At 43.8% G+C, this 24596-nt stretch overlaps 1 protein-coding gene across 2 annotated transcripts in view; it reads right to left on the bottom strand.

The window, feature by feature from the left end:
- Window positions 1-24596, bottom strand: part of STAT3 (signal transducer and activator of transcription 3) — a 129713-nt gene that overhangs the window by 2429 nt on the left and 102688 nt on the right. For both annotated transcript variants that reach the window (XM_068263198.1, XM_068263199.1), the window contains 8 exons: window positions 22999-23097; window positions 21907-22042; window positions 21770-21822; window positions 19148-19242; window positions 18011-18150; window positions 17693-17908; window positions 16500-16542; window positions 2263-2369 (listed from right to left, as the gene is read on the bottom strand). In XM_068263198.1, coding sequence (XP_068119299.1) covers window positions 2263-2369; window positions 16500-16542; window positions 17693-17908; window positions 18011-18150; window positions 19148-19242; window positions 21770-21822; window positions 21907-22042; window positions 22999-23097 — 889 coding nt within the window. The remainder of the gene's footprint in view (window positions 1-2262; window positions 2370-16499; window positions 16543-17692; window positions 17909-18010; window positions 18151-19147; window positions 19243-21769; window positions 21823-21906; window positions 22043-22998; window positions 23098-24596) is intronic.

The following is a 24596-nucleotide window of genomic DNA, read 5'->3' as shown; positions in this document are numbered from 1 at the left end:
TATCAAATCTGGTGGTCGATCAGACTGCAAAATTGATAGATGTAGAGCCACCTTTAGGCAGTGAATTATAGTAGGTTTAAGCCCTGTTAGCAGTAGTGATGGCCATGTGTAGGAGAATCCATGGAGAAGCATGTGATCAGTTTAGTCTGGCAAATCAGAAACTTGCATATCAATCACCTGTCATGATCATGTGCTAAAGTAGGATGTGATCACAGCAAATCAGAGCTTTGATCAGCTGGCTGTTATAGGGACTTCCACACATCTCCATGTAGCACTGCAGAGAGCCAGTGACTAGTCAAACTGAGGGGAAGGGAGTCTGGGGAAGGGGCAGGGTTGAGCAGCAACCCTGGTTCTGGGACTCTTGTGATAGACAGGGTGGAGAGAAGGTGGGACATAGAAGAGACGATTTATAATAGGTAAGCATGCATTTTTTTTTTTTTTTTACTAGACAGACCTTGTATGTGTTCAGGGCTGTGGAGTCAGAGTCGAGGAGTCGGAGCAATTTTGGGTACCTGGAGTTGGAGTCCGACTCCTTAGTTTATGAAATAACCGAACCAAATCCTTATTCGAATACTTACCAGAACTAAGGAGTCGGAGTCGAGGAGTTGGAGTCATTGATTTAAAAAAACTGGGGAGTCAGATGATTTTTGTACCGACTCCACAGCCCTGCATGTGTATTCCAGAAAGTTCTGTGAGCAGAACAATGTTGCTTGCTACTGCAGTAAAGAACCATCTAGAACAGGGTTCCCCAAACTTTTTCGGTCAAGGGCCAGGTCAACATACTTCAGACTGCTAGGGGGCCGATGTATACACAAAATGTAGAAAACATTACATTGAGCCTAGGTAGTGTAAACTATGATGTGCTTGTAGACATGAAAGCTTAGGCTTATAGCCAGTTCATAGATATTATTGTGTACAAAACAATGGAAAGTTTACATGATAATTACATATATTTACATAGCCAAAATACAATTTTTTTTTTTACATACACAGACAATGCCCTAGTTACAAACTTTTCAAGTTACAATGTTTAGTTGATGCAAACAGTTGTCCTAATTAACAAAAATATGTAATAAAAAAGTATTGTATATTTTGTATAACGTTAGTGTGCCCTGAGCCTTAGGGCTGGTTCACACTACAAGAGCTTGTTAAGCACTAGCGATTTTGAAAAGCTCTTCCTAATGTAATGCTATGCAGGATTTTTACAAAATCACGTCGCTCCAATGTGAACACACACAGGATAACGTTAGGCAAGAGCTTTTAACCTCCCTGGCGGTAAGCCCGAACTGAGTTCGGGCTAAGCCGCCGCAGAGGATTTCTCAGGCTCTGGTGGGCCGATTTGCATAATTTTGCCCCCGATCGCCGCGCTGCCCCCCCCCCCCCCCCCCCCCCCGACGCTGCACAGCGGCTATCATGTAGCTAGCACTAGGCTAGCTACATGATTTAACCCTCCTGGCGGTCTTTTAAAAACCACCAGGGGGCAGCGCAGCAGGTTTTTTTTTTTTTTTTTTTTTTTTTTTTTAAATCATGTAGCGAACCTAGGGCACAGCGGGTAGTGGTGAATCGTCGCAGAGCGGCGGTGTTTGGTGTGCACACGCAGCTAGCAAAGTGTTAGCTGCGTGTAGCAAAAAAAAAAAAAAAAAAAAGTTATGCAAATCAGCCAAGCGGGGCCTGAGAAATCCTACGTTCGGGGTTACCGCCAGGAGTGTTAATAAAAAAAAAAAAACAACCTGGCGCAATCAATAGAACGCCAGGGTGGTTAATTTCATGCTGAAATCAATCTGGAACCGGCCTTGAGCTCCGCTGTCCCCCTAAATGTATATATTACCTGATGTGATGTCACATATGTGCGCCCTTACCAGGAAACCACGTGGGGCTTGCGCGTATGCAGAGACGGAAGCCAGTGGGGGACAAGCGGAGGTAAAGGGCACATTTACATTACGGGGGACGTCTCGGGGGTTTTGTCTTGTTGAGAAATTGCACGCAGTTACCGTCGTGCACCCGATCGAGCAACATCTTGCAGCATGCGTGATCGAGAATGCGACCAATTTTCGTCACAAAATTGTTCTCATTGTCAGTCGGGCATGCACTTGTCGGCAGCGCTTTTCATCCAATACAATTATAATAATCGAATTGGATGGTCGATCGGCCAAGTTGCCTGATGTATGGCCACCTTTAGTTGAGTTCTGGATAATCGGGACTTATACATACTAACATTTTATACTGACCCCGTGTTTTGAGCTTTTGGTTAAGTGGACTTACCAAAGGGGTTCCCACTGCCGGCCTCTGCCCCTTCACCAGGAAAGTGCATCAAAGTGTCCAAGGTGCGGGGTGACATGGGCAAGTCTATGGTGTTGCTGCATGTAGTTCTGTTTTAAAAAAAAAAAAAAAGAAAAAAGTTTCAGGAAACTTGAAGAGAGTCAGTGATCTGAGGTCGGGGCTGCTAAGTATCAATTCAATATAAGAAGAAGTTTTATAACAATTTTAAGGTTAATGCCATACTGCATTCATATATACCAGGATCTATATCATACATAATATATCCAAACTAAACACATCAGTTATGACCTCTTTCATGAGTGCATTAGGATCGCAGGATCGATTCGATTATTTCCAACATGTTCGATCGGGTTTCGATGGATACAGACGTCGATTTTGCATATTAAGTATGCAAAATCGACGGCTGTATCCATCGAAACCCAATCGAACATGTTGGCAATAATCAAATTGATCGAATCGATCCCGCGGTAAATCGCAACGTGTGTACCCAGCATAACAGTAAGTAGTAGAAATCTGACATTACCAACAGGTTTTGGGCTAGTCGATCTCTCCATAGGGGATTCTCAGTATGGACGTTTTTTTTGTTTTTTTTTTTTTATTAACACTCCTTGAAAAAGATACAATGATGCTGGCCAGCCTCCCTGCTCACCGTACACTTGTTGGCAGTCGGACGGAGCAACTGCCATTCACTAAGTGCTTTTGTACATTAAAATAAAGAAAACCCTGAGAACACCCCCCCCCCTACTCAAAAACCTGCCGGTTGTGTCAGATTTCTATTACTTACTGTAAGTAACAGCAACATAGAAGAGCAAAGTATGGCTCATTTTACTCTGGAAGAGACTAAAAATGTAAAGTATATGTAAACATAAAATTAGTAAGGTTTTCATGACAGAGGTCCTTTAACCACGTAAAGGGACCTAAACTGAGAAGGATATGGATTTTTCCTTTTAAAATAATCCCAGTTGCCTGAATCGCCTGCTGATCCTGTGTCTCTAATAGATTTACCCACAGCCCCTGAACAAGCATGCAGATCAGGTGCTCTGACTGAAGTCAGACTAGATTAGCTGCATGCTTGTTTCAGGTGTGTGATTCAGCCACTATTGCAGCAAAGAGATCAGCAGGACTACCAGGCAACTGGTATTGTTTAACAGGAAACATCCATGTCCCTCTCAGTTAAGGTTCCCTTTAAGGAACACAGGCTTCTACCCCAAGTGACCGGGCAATTTACAATTCAGTGCTCTGCAGCTTTAAAGGTCAACTGTAGTGAGAGGGATATGGAGGCTGCCATATTTATTTCCTTCTAAACAATACCAGTTGCCTGGCAGCCTGCTGGTCTATCTGGCTGCTGTAGTGTCTGAATAACACCAGAAACAAGCATGCAGCTTGTTTCTGGTGTTATGCAGCAGATCGGGCGTTTCTGACATTATTTCTGACATTAATGCTTGTTCAGGGGCTATGGCTAAAAGCATTAAAGGCAGAGGATCAGCAGGACAGCCAGGCAATGTGTATTGTTTAAAAGGATAGAAATATGGCAGCCTCCATATGCCTCTCGCTTCAGTTGTCCTTTAATAGCTTGCTGCAGAGCCGAACAACTTAGCACACAAATGAATTACACCCCCTCCCCCCCTTCCTTCTGTCCACCAACAGAGCTTTCTGTTGGTCGGCTCTAACCCCTGCTGCAGAGTTGTTTAATTTGTAATTTAATTTTAAATACATTTATTTTATTCCCCCCCCCCCCCCTCCACCCAATCAGGGCGAACCCCTCTCATAAACATCAGCCTATGAGAGGGGATCGCGATCTGAACCTCTCCAGTGGAAAGCTGAGTGACATGACTGTCCCCAGTACAGGCTGCATTAGATTGCAATGTACAATGTAAATAGACGGCGGTTTTGTTGTCTAACAGTCTCCTAGCGGAGGTCCGTCACTCAAGAGGGGATGTGCGCGCATCGGTGCGCATGATCCCCTCCGAACCAATCCTTCAGGACTTGACGCCAATCGGCATTAGGCCGTCTGGGGGAGCCACCAATTGGTATTAGGCCCGGTTCACATTAGCATTCGCTATCCGGATTTTCCGGATCTGATCCGGACCGCATACTGTACAAACGGAACGTACGTTCCGCATAGCAATGTAAAGGCTATGCGGACGTTCACACGTGTCCGTTCCGTACAGTACGGAGCCGATCGGATCCGGACTCCGGACTCTTTTTCAACATGCGCTATTTTTTGGGTCCGGCTCTCCGCCCACGCACCCGGACCGGAGCCGGACCTGAGCCTGACAGCACCATCAGGAACACAGAAACCAATGGGGAACGGAAGGCACAGAACACACTGCCTACAAAAACCTGACGTTCTACCCCACTTCCTATGCGTATCCAAGCGGCCATTTCGGATGGGGACACATGGGCCAAGCATGTCTGGAGTGGAGCAGCAGTGACAGACGTGCTGGAGCTGTTTGGCAGTATGTCGGAAGGTGGAGGTGAGGCCTACAGCGGAGGAACCTGATTCTACAGGTGCACCAGGTGCACCTTCTGCTGACCCCAACATTTTTTTTTTTTTTAAATTTCGCTATTTTTTGCCCACGGATCCGGATGGCAGCCTGATGCATGCCTGATACAAACGGACCGGATCTGGATCAGAACCGTACGGTTCTGATCAGGTCAGGATCCGATCAGGATCCGGTCCGTTTACTTGCCAAAACGCAAGTGTGAACGGGGCCTTAGGCGGTTGTAAGGTGGTTATAGGGAACCTGAAGTGAGTAAAGTTATTTAAAATAAACACATGACGTAGCTACAAATAAATATTACATACTAACCTCACCATTTTCTTCTTACAGTAAACCCTTCCAGTTCTAACAATATTTTGTCAGAATTGAAATATACCAGTTGCTGGCAGTTATATATCAGCAGCTGTTAGTTACAACTGAATGTGCAAGGTAATGTCCATGTTTCCCTATAGCTCAAGTGGGTGATATTACAGTTTAACAGTGTGCTGACCAGGAAGCGGTTATGGGGTAATGGCCATTTTTAAAATGGAGGTAGAGAATTCCATTGATCACAGCGGACAAATAAGACGCAGGAGAGGATAAAGAAATTGAGGAGCAGACTACACAGGAAGTAAGTATGACCTGTGTATGGTTATTTTGACTTTTTATTTTCAATTCAGGTTCTCTTTAACCTCCTTAGCGGTAACCCCGTGCTACGGCCAGGGTGGAAAACCGCAGCTCAAAGCGGTAACCACGACCTGCACACGGGGCAGCCTCCGGTGCCTCTATGCAGAGCAATGCGCGCAGCGTGAGCGTTTCTACATGCCTCCCAGGGATCCCGACATCGGACGCCATTCTTCTTCCTCTCCTCCAGGGCTCTGCTTGCTCCGGGTGAGATCATGACGACAGCCGGCAATCTCACTTTAGGATTGCAGCGCCACCCGGAGGATGGAGGGCAGACTGCAACGCTGGAGCCCAGGAGGTGAGTGATTGCTGGGGATTCTGCAGCCTCTCTGCTGGTATGATTTTTTTCATGATTTTAGGGTCTAAAACATGAAAAAAATTATACCGCTTTTAGACCCTAAAATCAGAAGGAATCATACCACCAGGGGGATTCATGCAAACTTGAACTGAAAACTAGATTGTGTAGTTTCTGAAGAAACTGTCAAAAACCTGTGTGGTTCTCGCCTTCTGCATGATCACTAACTCAGCAACGCTTTAAAAGGCTTGATCCTTTACTAACATAAATCCGGCATAGCGGGGTCTGAACAGTAATTATAGATTGATGATATACCTTGAAATGAATCAGAGCACTCAGTATATGATTTTATATAAAAAGAGATGCATTTGCTTATCATACAGCATATATACTAAATATGAACAGTTCCAAGTAGCGTTTCCTTCTAACAGTATTCCATCTCATCCAAGACAAGTGCTAACATTTATTAAACTAGGAGGTACTTTAGCTTTCAATATGGTTTGCATGCAAAGTATATTATACTAGACACTTGCGCCACGGTGAGTCAGACCTCCGGGCAAGTGACCTAACCTAAAATTTAAAACCTCAGGAGCAGCTAAGCAGAAAAAAATGTGTAACTTACATTTGGTAGAACAGAGAGGAGAACGCCAGCGTTAGCACTTGTCTTGGATGCAGGGCATGCATTTTTCAGTCTGGCAGAGGTGGTGTATGCCTGTGCGATTAACCATTCAATTGCAGCATGTGTTTAGGGATGCGCAGCCTTTCCCCCCCACCTTTCCTTAACTTTGTAACTATGTAACTGTCAGGTTAGCTGCTCCCAGCCCCTCCTCCTGAGTTTCCTGTTTGCATGATAAGTAGTAGCAGATTTGCATCTGAATTGAATGCAAAGTGTGTAGAAAGTCTATATAGGTGCTACACACTGAGCTGGTGGTCATTTCAGATGCAGCCTTAGTGGTATGTGCTAGCGTTCTCCTCTCTGTTCTACCAAATGTAAGTTACACATTTTTTTCTGCTTAGCTGCTCCCGAGGTTTTAAATTTAGGTTAGGTCACTTGCCCGGAGGTCTGCCTCACCGTGGCGCAAGTGTCTAGTAAAATATACTTTGCATGCAAACCATATTGGAAACTAAAGTACCTCCTAGTTTAATAAATGTTAGCACTTGTCTTGGATGCAGGGCATGCATTTTTCAGTCTGGCAGAGGCGGTGTATGCCTGTGCAATTAACCATTCAATTGCAGCATGTGTTTAGGGATGCGCAGCCTTTCCCCCCCCACCTGTCCTTTCTGAAGAACCCACATGATATTGGCTGTATGTGGCTTCGCCCACCTTGCCAAACTTTAACCCCAGTCACCCAGTGTGCCAAGTTTGGGAACTCTGGTTTAAATACGGTTAGAATTACAGCAGTTTAAATTTTCTCATATAAGTCAATAAGGAAAATCTGATTGGTTGTAAGCTCCGTCCACTTTTTGAGTCCCCAAAATGTGACAGGAATTTTCAGGTTGACTCCTGGGGGAGTCACATACAATATTATTACTTTATACGCAAGGTTTGCATGCATCATTGTAACATTAGGGGGCTAAGGCCCAGGTCTGGCTGCCTTGTTTTTAACTTTTAAAATTGTGGTTGGCTTAAAGATTTTTTTGTATTTTCTTTACATCCTGTATTTTTGCAGTTTGCTCATTCTCTAGGTTTTTATTATTATAATAAGGGGGATTTCTAGTTTTCTTGTATCTGTGGTAGTTTATCGTTTTAGGTCGGTGACCTACTTCCCCTAGCCCAGAGTTCCCCAACCCTGTCCTCAAGGCCTACCAACCGTGTTTGTTTTGTGTATATCCACAGAGGTAGATAATCAGCTCTGCTGAGACACTAATTACCTCACCTGTGCATGTTTGTGGTTTTCTGCAAAACGTGTACTGTTGGTGGTCCTTGAGGACAGGGTTGGAGAACTCTGCCCTAGCCTATTATGGCAAATAGAGTAACATTTGTTACCTAGTGATGCTTGCTCGCTTGCTTGCTTTGGTGTTGAAAATGACCCTGTGAATAAGTGACTGAGGTTTGGCGAGTAACTTCAAAGCTGTTCGAGTGGCAAAAGTTTGAAATTTTCCAATGAAAGTCTGTGGAAAAATGGGGTTGTCGGTGGAGGGGGGTATCTCTTAACCTTAGCGGTATGGACGAGCTCAGATCGCCCATTACCGCCGGAAGGCGCCGCTCAGGCCCCGCTGGGCCGATTTTCACAATTCTTTTTCAAACACGCAGCAAGCACTTTGCTTCCTGCGTGTTGATTCCGATCGCCGCCGATGCGCTGCTATCCGCCGCCGCCCCCTGCCGAGACCCCTGCGCAGCCTAGCCAATCAGTGCCAGGCAGCGCTGCGGGGTGGATCGGAACGCCGCATGACGTCGATGACGTCATCACGATCGTCGCCATGGCGACGGGGGAAGCCCTAAAGGGAATCCCGTTCAGAACGGGATTTCCTTATGGGCGAGTGCGCCGGCGGCAATCGAAGTGGTGGGAGGGATAGCGCAGGGAGGTGGGCATCATGTAGCTAGCGCTAGGCTAGCTACATGATAGGGGAATTTTAAATTAAATTTAAATTACTGCTGCGCATGCACCCTGGCACTCTTAATAGAACGCCAGGGTGGTTAAAGCACAAGCAACCTGCACGGCTATCGGTGAAAGTAGTGTGCAAAGTTTCATAATTTTACTCCTAAAACTCTAGGAGTAGCGTATACAAAATTGCAAAATTTTAATTGGCCGTTGATAGCACGCTATGTGCTCTGAATTTAGGGAGTGCATCTTTACAACCACAAAAGCAGTGACTATTTGAAATTTTTCCCTGTCAGCCAATACAAAAAAAAAAAAAAAAAAAAAAGGGTCTTCCGAAGTCTGCCGCAGTGGGTGGGATAGCTTATTAAAGCACAAGCAACGTACTTTGCTTTAAGACGAATAAGTGTGGAAACTTTTGCACTTGTACCGCTAAAACTGTAGGAGGAATAGCGTATAGAAAATATGGGGGGGGAGGTAGTCTGTTTTCGGTGCCAATAATAACTAGATAATGTTTCTTAACCACCTGGGAGTTATGGGCGAGCTCAGCTCGTCCAGTAACGCCACGGTGGATTGCTCAGGCCCTGGTGGGCCGATTTGCATAATTTAATAAAAAAAAAAAAGAGAACACGTAGCTAGCACTTTGCTAGCTGCGTGTTTTCCCGATCGCCGCAAAAGAGCCCCCCCCAGACCCCTTGCGCAGCCTGGCCAATTACTACCAGGCTGTGCTATGTGGTGGATCGGGACTGACCCTGGCGGCAGTCCGATCGTCGCCATGGCAACGGGGGAAGCCCTACAGGAAATCCCATTCAGAACGGGATTTCCTGATAGGCAATAACGCCGACGGCGATCGGAAGGTTGGGAGAAAGAAAGCAGAGAGGGGGGAATCATGTAGCTAGCGCTAGGCTAGCTACATGGGAAAAAAATAGGTAAAACAAACCCTCCCGCGGCCGTGCGCCGCACATAATCAAAACGCCAGGGAGGTTAAGAAACCACATGATGTTGGCTTGGAAACGTGGAGTACACAAAGTCGGTGGAACCTGGTATGAAACTGAAAATTGAAGCAGATCAATTGTACCATTAAAATTAATGAAAAAAAAAATTACACAAAAACATAATTGGACAATCACACATTACTATAGAAAAAGTCTGTTTTACTAACAGTCACTTCAATGCAGCCACTATGAACAATCTCCCAGTGATCACAATATGCAAGTAAATGTGAATTAAATCATCACTCTATTAAGAAAGTTCTTGCAAAACTTCAATGCAACCACAAAAGACAATCTTCTACTAAACATTATATTCAGGCAATTTAGAGGCATTTCATCTCCCACCAGGGCACCCTTTGAGGAAAAAACTCACCACGTGTAGTTTGACCCCAGTTAAGTGGGTCATAAAGCTCTCCAGTGCCTAGACCCAGCACATCAGAGTCCAGGTTTTCCAGCCCGATCACAGTAGCGGAATTTAGCCTCAAACCAGAGTGAGAAACTCTCTTCTAGCATTATACAAGTACTAAATGGACTTTGGGAAAACTCTACGTGCATCTAATGTGGAAGCACATTTTTCATACTTTTCCTAATATTTGACCGTAGTCACCCAGTGAGTTATTGTGCCAAGTTTGGGACACCTGGCATTTAAACTGTAATAATAGCAGCAGTTAGGCATGGTTCACATTAGTGTTCCCTGTCCGTATCCGCGTGATCGGATCCGGACCGTATACTGTACAAACGGAACGTACGTTCCGCATAGCAATGCAAAGTCTATGCGGACGTTCACCTGCGTACGTTCCGTACAGAACGGAGCCGGATCGGATCCGGACTCTGGAGGCTTTTCCAACATGCGCTATTTTTTGGGTCCGGATCATCCGGCCTACGCACCCGGACCGGATCCTGACTGCACCATCCGGATATAGAAACCAATGGGGAACGGAAAGCACTGAACACACTGGAGACAAACACCGGACGTTCTACCCCACTTCCTATGCATATTTATAGCGGCCATTTCGGATGGGGACACATGGGCCCAGCATATCTGGAGTGGAGCAGCAGTGACACACGTGCTGGAGCTGTTTGGCAGTATGTTGGAGGTGGAGGTGAGGCCTACAGCGGAGAACCTGATTCTACAGGTGCACCAGGTGCACCTTCTGCAGACCCCAACAATTTTATGGTAATTTTGTTTATTTTTTTACCCCACGGATCCGGATGACAGCCTGATGCAAACGGACCGGATCTGGATCGGAACCATACGGTTCCGATCCGGATCAGGACCTGATCCGAACCGGACCGTTTGCATGCCAAAACGTGTGAACGGGGCCTTAATCTTTTTCATTAACCTCCCTGGCGGTTTGTTAAAATCCGCCAGGGGGCAGCAAATACCTTTTTTTAAATTTTTTTTCTTCATGTAGCGATAGCCGCTGCTGAGCGGCATTCCCCCAGCCCCTCCAATCGCCTTCGGCGAACGGAGATCAAGAGATCCCATTCAAAGAACGGGATCTCTTGGAGGGCTTCCCCCATCCACCCCACAGCGCTGCCTGGCACTGGCGGCGACAGGTATAGCGGCGGATCAGCGGGTAGCGGCGGCGATCGGAGGTTACATGCAGCTAGCAAAGTGCTAGCTGCGTGTAACTAAAAAAAAAAATTATGCATATCGGCCCAGCGGGGCCTGAGCGGTGCCTCCCGGCGGCATAGCCCGAGCTCAGCTCGGGCTTACCGCCAGGGAGGTTAAGGTCAATGGCTGAACTCTTATTGGCTGTTGCCCTGCCCCTTTTTTCCTAATTGTGAACCACAGTCACTCAGTGAATAACACTTCCCAGGTTTGGTAATCCTGGTATTTAATGAGTAAAAAAGGCTGCAGTTTTTCTATTTATATTAAATAGAAAAAAAAAAAAAAAAATCAATGAAAGAAAATTGATTGGTTGTTGGTGGCTCTGCCCACTTTTTCTAAACTTTAAGTGGAAGCGCCCACTGACACACACATTTGGGATATTTGAGGTCCATGATATCAATGTGATAATGGCAGCCTTTTTAATTTTTCCTATTTAAATCAAAGAAATCTGATTGGTTGGTTTGGGCTCCGCCCACTTTCCTGATTTTTAATTCCAGTCCCCAGTGACCAACTGTGCGAAGTTTGAGGACCCTGCCATTAACCTATGATTGGTGGCAAATTTCCCCATGTAAACAAATGGCTGAAATTTGATTGGCTGTTTTACTGGTCTCCGCCAAGGTTTTTTTTTTTTATTCAATTCATTCAACCGCAGTCACCCAGGGTGCCAAGTTTGAGGACTCTGGCTTTATTACTGTGAGAATTACAGCGGTTTACATTTTCTCATTTAAGTCAATAGGGAAAATCTGATTGGTTTGCGGCCCTGCCCACTTTTTTGGGTACCAAAAATGTGACAGAATTTTTCAGCTTCACACCATGACTAAGTGACCTAAGTGGTGTGTGTAACTTCAAAGCTGTACGAGTGGCAAACGTTTAAAATTTTTCAATGAAAGTTTACGGGAAAAAAAATGGGGTCTTTGGGGGGCCGCAACAGGGGCAGGAGTGCGTAACAGAGCACAAGCAACCTATTTGGGTATGAGCCGAATAAGTGTATTGGACGCTGGTAGCTCCGGCCAATTTAGGGTGCCCCCAATATATATTTTTATTCTGGGTGACACCAACAATATGTGGTCCGAGTATGGGGAGTGGTCAGAGTATGGGGAGTGTAGCTTCAAAACTGTATGAGAGGCAGTGATTTAAACATTTTTCCTGTCAAAGTCAATACGAAAAAAGGGGTCTTCCGGGGCCTTAAAGCTGCAGAGGGCCATTTAAAGAAAAATGGCCTGTTCTTTAGGGGGGTTTAACACTGCAGTCCTCAAGTGGTTAAAGACGCTCTTAAGGCTTTTTTCTTACCTGATTTTGTCATATAATCCTCTTCAGCATCAATGCCCAAGTTGAATCGCCACATCCCCGCGGCAGATGAGTGATTTATTAATGAGAAATCGACCTGCAAAGTTCCACAACTTTGCAGGTCGCAGATTATGCTGCCCTGGAGAGGAAGAGCTTAGTGCTGTAGCTCTGCCTCTCTGCAATCTCCACCTCCTCCCCGACCACCTCAGTGAAAGAAGACAGAGGGGCGGCGATCGGCAGAGATTACTTCTTTGAAGAGGCAGAGCTTTACGCTATAGCTCTGCCTCCTCCGCAGTCAAAGCCCTGCAAACCCTAGAGCTTTGCAGGGTTATAGCTCAATAATAAATCTCTCATCTGTCGCGGGGATGCGGCGATTCAACGTGGGCATTGATGCTTAAGAGGAGGTTATGACAAAATCAGGTAAAAAAAAAACACTTCAGAGTCTTTAAAAGATTGTGTCATTGAGCTGACATAAAAACAATGTTTTGTTTTTTTAAAAATTAGATTTGGCAATCTACTTTCCTTGCATTTAGTGTTTTTTCTGCATTGCAAGAGTTTTATGGCCTTTAAAGGGATACTGTAGGGGGGGGGGGGGGGGGGGGGGAGCTGAACTTACCCGGGGCTTCTAATGGTCCCCCGCAGACATCCTGTGTTGGCGCAGCCACTCACCGATGCTCCAGCCCCGCCTCCAGTTCACTTCTGGAATTTCTGACTTTAAAGTCAGAAAACCACTGCGCCTGCACGCCCGTGTCCTCTCTCCCGCTGATGTCACCAGGAGTGTACTGCACAGACACAGACCATGCTGGGCCTGCGCTGTGCGCTCTTGATGACATCAGCGGGATCGAGGACATGGCAACGCAGGCGCAGTGGTTTTCAGACTTTAAAGTCAGAAATTCCAGAAGTGAACCGGAGGCGGGGCCGGAGCATCGGTGAGTGGCTGTGCCAACACAGGATGTCTGCGGGGTACCATTAGAAGCCCCGGGTAAGTTCAACTCATTTTCCCTTGACCCCCCCCTACAGTATCCCTTTAATTACAGTAGTTATCAGTAAGGTTCCAAAATGCAGCGAAAGTGTAATTTACCTACAGAAAATTTTAACCTTGTGGGGAAAAAAAGTAAAGGGAAAAGCAAAAAAACAAAAACTAAACTGCCTAGTTCTATGTATGTTTGAGACTGTACATGCACACCTTTTACTCATGACACAGGTCAGTTCCCCTTTAAAGGGAATCTGAAGTGAAAATAAACTTACGATATAATGATTTGTATGTGTAGTACAGCTAGGAAATAAAACATCAGCACAGATCTGAGTCTTCTATTGTTTCCAGTAGAGGAAGAGTTAAACTTCAGTTATCTATGCAAAAAAACCCCACTTCTTTGAGCTCTGCCACTTTGTAAAGTGGTGGACTGCACTGTCTTTTGAGGCTCTTATCTCAACTGTCTCATGGTTTCTTCTTTGTTTATGGTTTTTCTGCAGAGAAAAGTTCAATGAGTCACTAGCCTGCTCTGTAAAATTATTTAAAATGCTGACTGTATTGTGGAAACTGCAATTGTTAGAGAATGATGGTATGTTATTTAAAAAAAAAAAAAAGCTAAATATATGAAAATAAAAATGCCACCATTTTCTTTGCTACTAATGTTCTAATAACTATCCGTATTACACAACCAATTCATCATGAGTTTTTTTTCCCGCATCAGTGTCACTTTAAAGTGCATCTCCCAGTCACAGAAATACCGGTATATGGCCAGGCTAAAATCCAACAGCCTACTAGCTGAGATTGTAGGCTGAAATTGTAATTCTAAACCACTGTATCAGTAGCATCTTTGTACACTGACACCAAACACTGCTGCTATTGCTTTAGAAAAATACATTGGGGCTGTAAAGGATCTTTGTTATCTACACACACCTAATAGAGATGAAGATTTTCTAAACTCTGCCGTGAACGTAAACAAATGTTATTTGCATAATCTCAGCAGACATACTATATTTGACTAAAAGGGAACTGTGCACTACAGGTGGCCACTAATGGTCCAATTTCTAGCAAAAAATCCTTAGAGCGATCAAAAATTCTGATTGTGTTGATTGTAAATCTCCATTGTTGGACACAATTGATTACTAACGATTATAAAAACTGTCATCCAACTGGATCTTCGTTGAACCAAAATTTGGATTTTCTTGTTGGTTGTGATAGATTGGAAGCAAAGATTTGTTCATTGATGTAGTCAACGATTTAAATTCCGATCAGAATTATCTGATTGCTCGAACGTTTTTTTTGTTGCTTTAAATTAGTTAGTGGCCACCTTTAGTTTTGAAAACATTGCAAAGGACCCCCTCCCCCAAGGGAGATTCGTAATGGTGCTGCATTTACTCGCCTATGGGGGTGGGGGGGTGGGGGGCTGTTCGGTTACCCCCCTTCCCCATAAGGAGGCTTCCATTTTCTATCTCACCATGCAGCAGAACTGCAGGTTCTTTAAGTAATGTCCTATGTCCCTGGCAGCCACAATACATGTCGGGGACGTGCAATGCATGCCAGGAGATGTAATCACATCAATTAGAACTACATCTCCCAGCATGCTTTGCGGCTGCCATGGACATTACTTTGGGAACTTGTGGTTCTGTGGCAAAAAAAAAAAGTAAATCCTTGTTGGACCATCTAAGGCACAAACAAGTAACGATCCTCCATTAAAGATGTGAGAGTAAGGCAATACATTAGGGCCGGGTTCTACTGAGCCGGCATGCGCTTTGCATGAGGCAATCCAACAGTTGTAGTGAGGAGATTACGCATCTAAATTGCTTAGCCGTGCCATGCATGTCTATTGGGTCACACTGGTGCGTGCTGCAGTAAAATGCACCACAGTGATTCGGATGGCAAGCCATAGGAGGAATAGACCACTTTCTCCACTCAACTTGCCTGCAGGAAAACGCTGCAGATTCAGCCCTAGTGGAAACGGGCACTAAAAGTCTCAACCAACTACTTTGTCTATACTATCAACAGAAACAATTTAAAGGACAACCGAGGTGACATGTGACAGGATTAGATGGATGTGTGTATGTATAGTGCCAAGCACACAAATGACTATGTGGTGTTCATTTTTTCTTTCTATGCCTGAAAGTTAAAAATGAGGTATGCAAGTGAGTTTCTATCTGGGTCAGGACTGGAATACATTTGAAATCGGCGCCGGTAGACTTGGGCGCAGGATACAGCCGGTATATGGCTGATCCTGTTTCTGCACAAGTCCGGGCCGTTTTAATCACTATTCCCCCTCCAGGCCGCCATGGATAGTGGGGAAATGAAATAATTCGGCTTCCAGCGATTGCTGGAGGCCGAATTATTGTGTTTTTAAGCAACCTCGGCTCCGTCTTCTGACAGAGCCGACGTTACTCACTGAGCGCTTCAATAGGAATAATTCCTATTGTAGTCTATTGAGGCGCCGGCTGCGCCCAAATCTAGCAGCGCTGAAAAGCACTGCTCCGCGGGACTGGGTCAGACTATAGCCTTACCCTCACTGATAAGTAATTACAGCCATAAACACTTTCCTGTCAGTAAATGACTTCTGAGAGCAGGAGAGACATAAAAAGTGTCAATAGTTCATAGATTTAAGCTTTGTCATACTTCAATGAGGTGTCACTGAGCAGAGACAATGAAATCGTAAAAATAAATTTTTTTAACATAACAAATCTGTGGGATAACTAAAAGTCATTTTTAGGAGAAGGAGGATAGATACTATTGTTTATCTCAACAGTTTATTTTCATCTCGGATGTCCTTTTAAAACTGCTGTATATCATAGCTGAGGCATTAAGATTACCTGGATCATAGCATTTTTCCTGCTTACATTAGTCTCCCTGGTGGTCTGATTATTTTGGATTTTAGGGTCTAAAAGTGGTGCAGTTTTTTCACAAACTTTTAGAACCTAAAACCAGGAAAAAAAAATCCTACCTCAGTGAGATCTGCGGCAGCCCTGCATTCACCTCCCTGGTATCCAGCACTGCAATTCTCCTTCCGTCCTCTGGGTGACACTGTACTCCTATAGAGACTCTGCGTCTTGTCATGAAGACAAACAGCAATCTCAGCCGAGGAATCGAGAGCCTCCGAGGACTGGAAGAAGAATGGCTGCCGGCGCCTGGATCCTGGGGGAGGAGAGTTGAAATGCAGCACATGCCGCACTGTCTAGCCATACCTTCTGGCGGCTACCCAGAGTCAAGCTCGGGATTACCACTCCTGGCTTTTTTTTCACCCTGAGCCTGACTCTGTTACCACCAGAGAGGTTAACAAAATACAGATTTCACCATGGCAAAAGTGAGAATAATGAAAACCGGATACTTACGGTGTAACACATATAAACTTTGTCTTTAGATATGGAGCAGTGCCTGAAATAAATACAAAATACAGCTGTAATATTCATATAGCTGGAAAAGATGTACAAATCTGCAATCTCAGGTAATTACATGGTAAATATGCTACTGCTCTAACGCTACGTATACGCTTGCAATTACTGACACCCACAGGAATCAGGGCTTGATCCCTCGGGTGACAGTTTGAGGCAGTATGCAGTACAGATACGCAGTTAGCCTAGAGGCTAGTGGTGTGTCTGTTGCTATAGAGGGGAATGAGAAACCGCACAGCACATTGAGTTGCATTCAGTCAGTGGGGCAAGTAGGATAACAATGCGCTCAGGGGTTAGTTGGATTGAGCTTAAAGTGGATCCGAGATAAACTTTTACTCATTGCATAATTGTGTTCCTTTCATATAGTTTCTAGGGCATTCCTCAAGCCAAATACCTTTTTGTTTAGCTTTAATACTCTAATTCCCTATAAACTAAACAAGCCTCGCCAACAGCTTCTCCAGAGTGCCTTGGCACTCTGAGCCTTCGTAACAAGGGCTTATGGGAGCTTAGCCTGGGCAAGAGGAGGAGGTTACTAGCCAGAGATTTCAGAGGCAGAGGGAATGAGTAAGAAGGAGAGCAGAGTGAAGTTTTCACGGGCTGAGGGCTGGAGATACAGATCAGCTTGCCTGTGTGTAATGTGACAAACAGAACATGGCTGCTCTCGTATCACAGGAATAAATAATCAAACTTGAAGCTGTTTGCAGCTAGATTTGCTGAGTAAACTATCTAAACTCTAGATAAGATATATAGACATGTTACTTGTTCTAGTTAGTTTTTCATCTCGGATCCGCTTTAAGATCAAGCATGCCATTTACATTTTGTACACACAATACATTCTCTGCCAAGACAGTCCTTGACAGCAGCCTCAGACGAGTGTAATCCAGCACGTGTAACACTGATGCATCGTAACATGTAATTAGCACAGGTTACTGAATCAGGTGCAATTCCGGAGGGCAATCATTAACCCATTTCTTTAATGATTATTCCCCTTTTCTTGGTCTTTTTTGCATTGGTTTGAGGTTTGCACATACTTGCTGCTGCACTAAAATACAGACCAAATCTATAGTCCTCTGCCTCATGTAGTTCAAGAGGTTCCTTGGACAAACTAAGCTACAGAATGGAAAGTCTACTACTACCTGGGTCAGTAGGCTCAGGATGTTCCTGGCTCTCTGGGCGGCAGTATTTGCTGAAGGCCTCTTCCTTGGGGATGTCGGGATAGAGGTACACCAGAGGGGACACCAAGATGTTGGTGGCATCCATGATTTTATATCCCATGATGATTTCAGCAAAGGACATGTTGTTCAGCTGCTGTTTTGTATATGGCTCCACTGACTGGATCTGTGTCTTACCTGAAGGTGAAGCATAAAACAGCAAATGATAAAAATACAATGAAAAGAATAAAACATAAAAATACATAAAGCAGCAATGAAGCAATCTCAGAATCTGCATACCGCCAATATCCTTCTCCACCCAGGTGAAGGTTATGCCACCTTCTTTGCTGCTTTCACTGAACCTCAGCAGGAAAGTCCCCGGTGGTTTGGTGCTGAGAATGGCTCGTTCACGCTCTTTGCTGATGAAGCCCATAATATACCTGCAGAAAACACAAATGCTTTAAGATACAGAGCACATATTCAGGAAAAAATAAAGAACCAGACATTTACCATCTACACCCACCACACACTTCAGATTGATTCATTCTTTAAGAAGTCACCAGCCTACTAAAATTGTTTAAAATTTGGGATGGAGTTCCATTTGGAACATAAACTGCATCCCACCACAGATAGAGATTTAAACTATCATTCTATGGAAGTTCTTTACTATATTAATTCACCAGTGAACCTTTCTGGTCCAGTGGTACTCTATAGATAATTACCTCCAACCACTCATGATTAATCTCATGTCTCCAATATTCTGTGCTATTCCATTTATGTCAATCTCTTTTGCCATTTTAAAGTGAACCCTATGTGACGAGATGTGTGTGTGTTGCCAAGCATACAAATAACTAGGCTGTGTTCCTTTTTTTCAGCCTGAAAGAGTGAAACTTTCAGGTATGCAAGTGACGGTTTCTCTCCAGTCAGGCTATAGTGCACTCATAAGGAATTACAGCCATAAAACACTTTCGAGGAAGAGAAAAGCCTTTCAGTGCAGGGGATAGTTAAACAGTAAATAGTTCATATATTTTAGTTCTGGGACACTTAGAAAATGTCCCAACAAAAAAATGTTCTTGAGAGGAGACAAAACACTGAGAACTTATTTATATTTAAACAAAAAAACTGGGATATGTAAAAAAGTTATTTTGAGTCAGACGCAATGGTTTAGGTCATCCGTTATCTTCACCTCTAGTTCACTTCAAATCCACCGTGTGTTAACATACACACACACACACTTTTTGCAACTATCAATTCACTAGCAATATATGTGTGCATAAATGTCTGTTTCTGGCAGAAATCACACTACTCTTTGCATGCCAAGCTGCTGAAGCCTAGACTGCATCTGTCCTTTACTTCAGGCCAATTTAGTAGCTGAAAATGAAATTACAATTTTTGTGCCTCAAAACCAACCCTATAAATTTAGCACGTGAAACTCACCCTTCATTCCAAAGTGCAAGAATGTACTTCTTTACCAGGTCAATTATATTGTCCAGCCACACCCAGAAAGAAAAGCCTTTTCCGGCCATGTTTTCCTGACGGCACAGTAAATGGTAAGTTGGAGATGCAAGTTAAAGACAAGCATTTACAGTAGACCCACCCATGCCTAATGCTACACAGATTACAGACAAGCACCTACAATAGACCCACCCCTGCATAATGCAACACAGATTACAGACAAGCATCTACAGTAGACCCACCCCTGCATAATGCTACACAGATTACAGACAAGCATCTACAGTAGACCCACCCCTGCATAATGCTACACAGATTACAGACAAGCATCTACAGTAGACCCACCCCTGCATAATGCTACACAAATTACAGTCAAGCATCTACAGTAGACCCACCCCTGCATAATGCTTCAGATTACAGACAAGCATTTACAGTAGACCCACCTCTGCCTAATTCTACACAGATTACTATTCAGTCACTTGAAATGTATCCCCAGGAGTGCAGGAAGCTGATCTGTTGCTAGCAAGATGGTACTAAGCAATTTGGGGCAAAGTAGTAAAACTTCTAACTATAAGAGAATAAACCAAGGAATCTGCATTCTACAAGTAATTACTTAATTGTTCATATATCTGTCAGCCTATGCTCAGGCCATTTCTGTAAGAGATCCAAAGAACGTTGCATCACCAATATATTAAAGCTCAGTTACATTTATTGATGCAAGAAAAACGTGACAGGTTTCGGACAATAGTCCATCAAGGATGTAAATAATTGTCTGACTATATGCAGCTTGATGAAAGACTATTGTGCGAAACAGCGGTCTGTTGTTGCACCTGTCACATGTTTTTGCATCAATAAATGTAACTGATCTTTAACACATTGGTGGTGCCAATGTTCTTTAAGTCTATGGGAGAAAAGCACTATAGAAAGGTTATTGTTCTTTGGGTCTGTTGTATGTTTGGCCCCTGGTGGTACTGGGGGTTGCAGGTCTTGGCACACAGTTACTTTTTTTTTTTTCTTTACTCGTGTGTGCTCCTACGGTGCATAGTTTTGGACAGCTACTTCTGTAAGATAATTTTGTGAGAACGGCCTCCACCAGTAATTTAAAGATTATACCACACGCATGCTAGATAAATTCCCAGCTACCAAGTACATATTTTCCTACTGACTGGTGTGTTTCTTTGAAATGTAAACTTTGGGAGCACAAAGATAATTGGTGTAGAAATAGATGAGGAATTAAAGTGACCGTTTCTCAGATCTTTATGGTCCTACCCCGTGAAAGTTTTTATTCGACTAAAGGTGTCCACTAATGATACAATCTAGATTGTACAATGCTACGGAATCTAATAGAAGGGAAAACTGAGGGAATACACTGAATAGCTACTTTAGGTAGATCCTCATATTAAGTGGTTAGTTCGAACAATCAAGATTGTAGCATTAGTTGGCCTATTAGGGTGCCTTCACACTTGGCCCCGCTTTTTTGGCGGCTTTTGTGCAAGGCTTTTCACATTTGCAATTCTGCATTTTTATTTTTATTTTTTTTTACATCCAATTTTAATTTTTTGCTCTTTAATACGAATTTTCCAAGCATAATTAATGACGTTCATTTACATGAATTTGTATGTAATTAACTTTACACATGCGAATTTCCACATTTAGAATACAAAAAAAAAAGTGTGAGTGTCCAGTAAAAAACAAAACAAAAAACTAAAGTGCGTACATGCATGCTTTTTCTCTGCAGAAAATTTGGACACAAATTTGCACGCCAATGCATGTCAAATTCGATGCCTTTGACTTGCATTAGATGTGTGGTGAATGCATATTCATAAAAACAGAAAACTAACGCGTATGCATTCCCAACACATGCGCATGCGAAGGGGGCCTAACAAAATACTTGGCTTCCTTTTAGTTATGAAAGTGTTGTATTGCTTACAAATGCCCTAAACACCTTTATATTCTTGAAAAACAGGGTTTACAAGCTTTGAACATATTACACTCAGCATTAAAAATACAACAATACTACAGTACCTACCGTAGTTATTTAACCATGGTTTACATATTCAACGTAAACCAGAGACGTCACATTCTAAAGCTTTGATACTTATCCGGGGCTTCCTCCAGCCCCATAAGCTCATCTGTGTCCCACGCCATCCTCCCGTGGTCTGCTGTTCAGCCGCAATCAGCCCCGGTAACTGCCTTAGTCGCATCAGTCCGGGTCTACTGTGCACACGCATGCGCAGATGGCCAAGACTGGACCCGACTGAGCCTGTTACCGGGGCTGATCACAGCTGAACAACAGATTGCAAGAGGGCGGTGTGGGATACAGATGAGCTTATGGGGCTGGAGGAAGCCCCGGATAAGTATCAAAGCTTTAGAATGTGACGTCTCTGGTTTACTGTAAAGCTGGTTTTAATGCAGCAACCCACTTATCAAAAATGTTTAACATATGAAAAACAAACAGAACACAAAAGCATGTGATTTTTCAGTACTGCAGATGCACATCGGCTAAGAGGAAACCGGCCCTTAGTGTGCCAGTAAAATTTCTAATTGTTTGCCTGTAGTTCTACTTTAACTATTCATAAAAGATGTGTACACGGAAAGCATACATACTTTGCAGAACTTGGCCCAGGTTATTTGACAGCCAGAATAGTTTACTCCAGGACCTGCAGAGAATATACGGGTATCACTAAGTGCTACATAATACAAGAGTTGCTTTTATCAATGCATCTATAGTACTATACTCTTACCTAGCAGTTTTTCAGCCAGTGTGGTTAGCTGTTCAATGCTGAGGCCACGCTTTGTGGTAGAGGAAAACTGCCAGCTTAGGACCTCAGCCACCTGATCCCATGTGCCAATGGGAGGCTTGGTAAAGAAATTAACATTCTGCAGTGGAAACAAAAATATTGATTAGCTCTGTAATACTGACAAAGCAGAGAACCATTTTATCCACATGCATATGAGGAAGAGATTTTTCTTAATAGGATATTTGGCTATACCCTTAGTAGGGCTTACACACAGTGCAGTACAAATTCTGAAAGTCTTATAAAATTGGGATCAAAAACCTGCAAGGCCTAAACCCCTAAAAACTAAGGTAGGTGCGGCCAGATTTAGGGCCATTAGTGTTGGAAATGTGCCGTTTGTAAAGATTACTAACTTTCTCCTCCTGCTGCATCTTTACTTATGGGGCGGGATAGTTCTAGAGACAGTGGCTAAAGGATACAAACAATATTAGGATATACTATGTGATCTCCCTTTCTTTGTACCTTATGGGGGGGGGGGGGGGGGCATGGCCAGGAGTATGAGGACTTCTCCTGGAAATCCAGAAGCTGCTCAAGTGCTAAAGACTGAAATGGACTAAGGTGAATTTCATTTTATAGGCCAAGTTCCAGGATCAGAGGATGTGTTAGACAGGCTCCTGGACCCCCACTAAGGCCCTAGGCACCTTGGTCTGGCAACAGGGAGAATCAATACAGTCCAAATGGGAGGGAGCAAATGCCACCCTTCCAAGTTAAGGAACCTTATAGATGAGTAAAGGAAGGAAAGATTTTAGGGTGGAGTTGGCTCCCATATCAAGCACAGCTTTCTGATTTTATTAAGATGCACAATTAACACTTTATTCTAGCTGAAACAACTCATAGGATTCACAAGACAAAGAACATATAAAAGTATATCCATAAAAGGGAACTCTTCTAGAAACTTGCTAACAAAAATACAGGCTTTATAAATTCTTGTGCAGTATACTCATTTTAAATTGTCAGGACGTATGAATAAATCTAAGTGGTCAAAAGAAGCAGAAGAAAAAAAAAAAGAAAGAAAGAATGTGGATCAAATAGCCCTACCTTTGGGTTGTTGGTCAGCATGTTGTACCACAGGATGGAGGCCCAAGCATTGGGCATCTGACAGATGTTCGATATTACCACAACTGGTAAAGAATGAGTCTTGAAAGAAAATGTAAGTAGAAAATTAAAACCTTATGTAATTAATATTTGCTATGCACATTTCAGACCTAAAAACAATTTCCTAAAGCTCAGGCCAAAAAATAAATACCTAAGAAGAGGGAAGCATCTGCATCCCGTAGAAGCTTCTCACAGCGCCCTCCGATCCCCCGTTGCCATTCGCAAATCCCTCAAATATTTCGACAAGGGCTTGCTGGAAATCTGATTGGTCTCTTCAAGCATGAGTGTGGCCATACTGCGCAAGTACGGCTGCACAGGCGCAAGTAAGCTGGAGCCTCATGAATCAGCGGCTCCATGTTACTGCGCAGGCACCCCTGTGCTTGTGTGGGTGCAATATGGCCACTCCCATGTTTGAAGAAAATACTCACCTTGAGCTAGGACATTTAAAGATTCGACTATGTAATCGGGAGGTGCTGAGAGCGGTGTGGCATGTAAAGCCAGAAAGTCAATTAACCCTCCACATGCACATTTTTTTCACACAACTCAGAGTTAGGACACATGCTAACACTGGGAATCTCCATGCGGTGTTTTTGACTACGCAGGAGACTTTATTCTTCAAACAAACAAAGACCCCAGCTTTTACCTTAACTGTAGGCATAGTGTTGGTTCCTACATGAGTTGTGTGAAAATTTGCATGCAAGTGTGTGGAGGGTTAACTGACTTCTCTGATCTTCTAGAGGGCCATGGCGACAGGAGTGAGGAGGACCTGGAAGCCTTCTATACCATCTGGAGACTTCCCTCTTAGGTAAATACTTCCTTTTTGACCCAGGCTTTGGCCCGGGTTCACGTTAAGCCCTAATAAACCCCTAACTGAACAAGTCAAATTACTAGCAATAGGGTTGATAAATTACTACAGTGTATAGACACAAAGTGCTGCACAGAACACCTGTTTTACAGCCCCAATTGTGAATGCCAAACTCACTTACAGCTTTGATCCTCTTCCCTCTGGATCTAGCTTGTAAGTGGGCCAATCAGATGTGAGCAAGCAACAGAAAGTAAGAACAATGAATAACGTACCATCTCCCACCAGCCCTGCATTACAGCAAAACAGGTGTCTTCTGTGTATAGTTTAAAAAAGACGACAAGACAAGACAAATAACATTTATATCGCGCTTTTCTCCTGGCGGACTCAAAGCGCCAGAGCAGCAGCCACTAGGGCGCGCTCTAAAGGCAGTAGCAGTGTTAGGGAGACTTGCCAAAGTTCTCCTACTGAATAGGTGCTGGCTTACTGAACAGGCAGAGCAGAGATTCGAACCCTGGTCTCCTGCGTCAGAGGCAGAGCCCTTAACCATTACACCATCCAGCCACCATCAAGAAGGTGGTGAACAAATTGTAAGACAGCAATGTGCTAACAGGATGTTATTCAGGCATTACCAGCCTTCATCTACAATACAGTATATACATTGCTGCTCAACTGCAGGCAACTAATACAATGAATATTTATACTATTTTTAGTGCAATAGTACAGTAGGTATAAAAAC

Source organism: Hyperolius riggenbachi, chromosome 12 (genome assembly GCF_040937935.1).
Source record: "Hyperolius riggenbachi isolate aHypRig1 chromosome 12, aHypRig1.pri, whole genome shotgun sequence".
In the NCBI taxonomy this organism is placed as follows: domain Eukaryota; kingdom Metazoa; phylum Chordata; class Amphibia; order Anura; family Hyperoliidae; genus Hyperolius; species Hyperolius riggenbachi.
The sequence above is the reverse complement of the archived record's forward strand: the minus strand, read 5'-3'. Positions and strand labels throughout refer to the sequence as shown.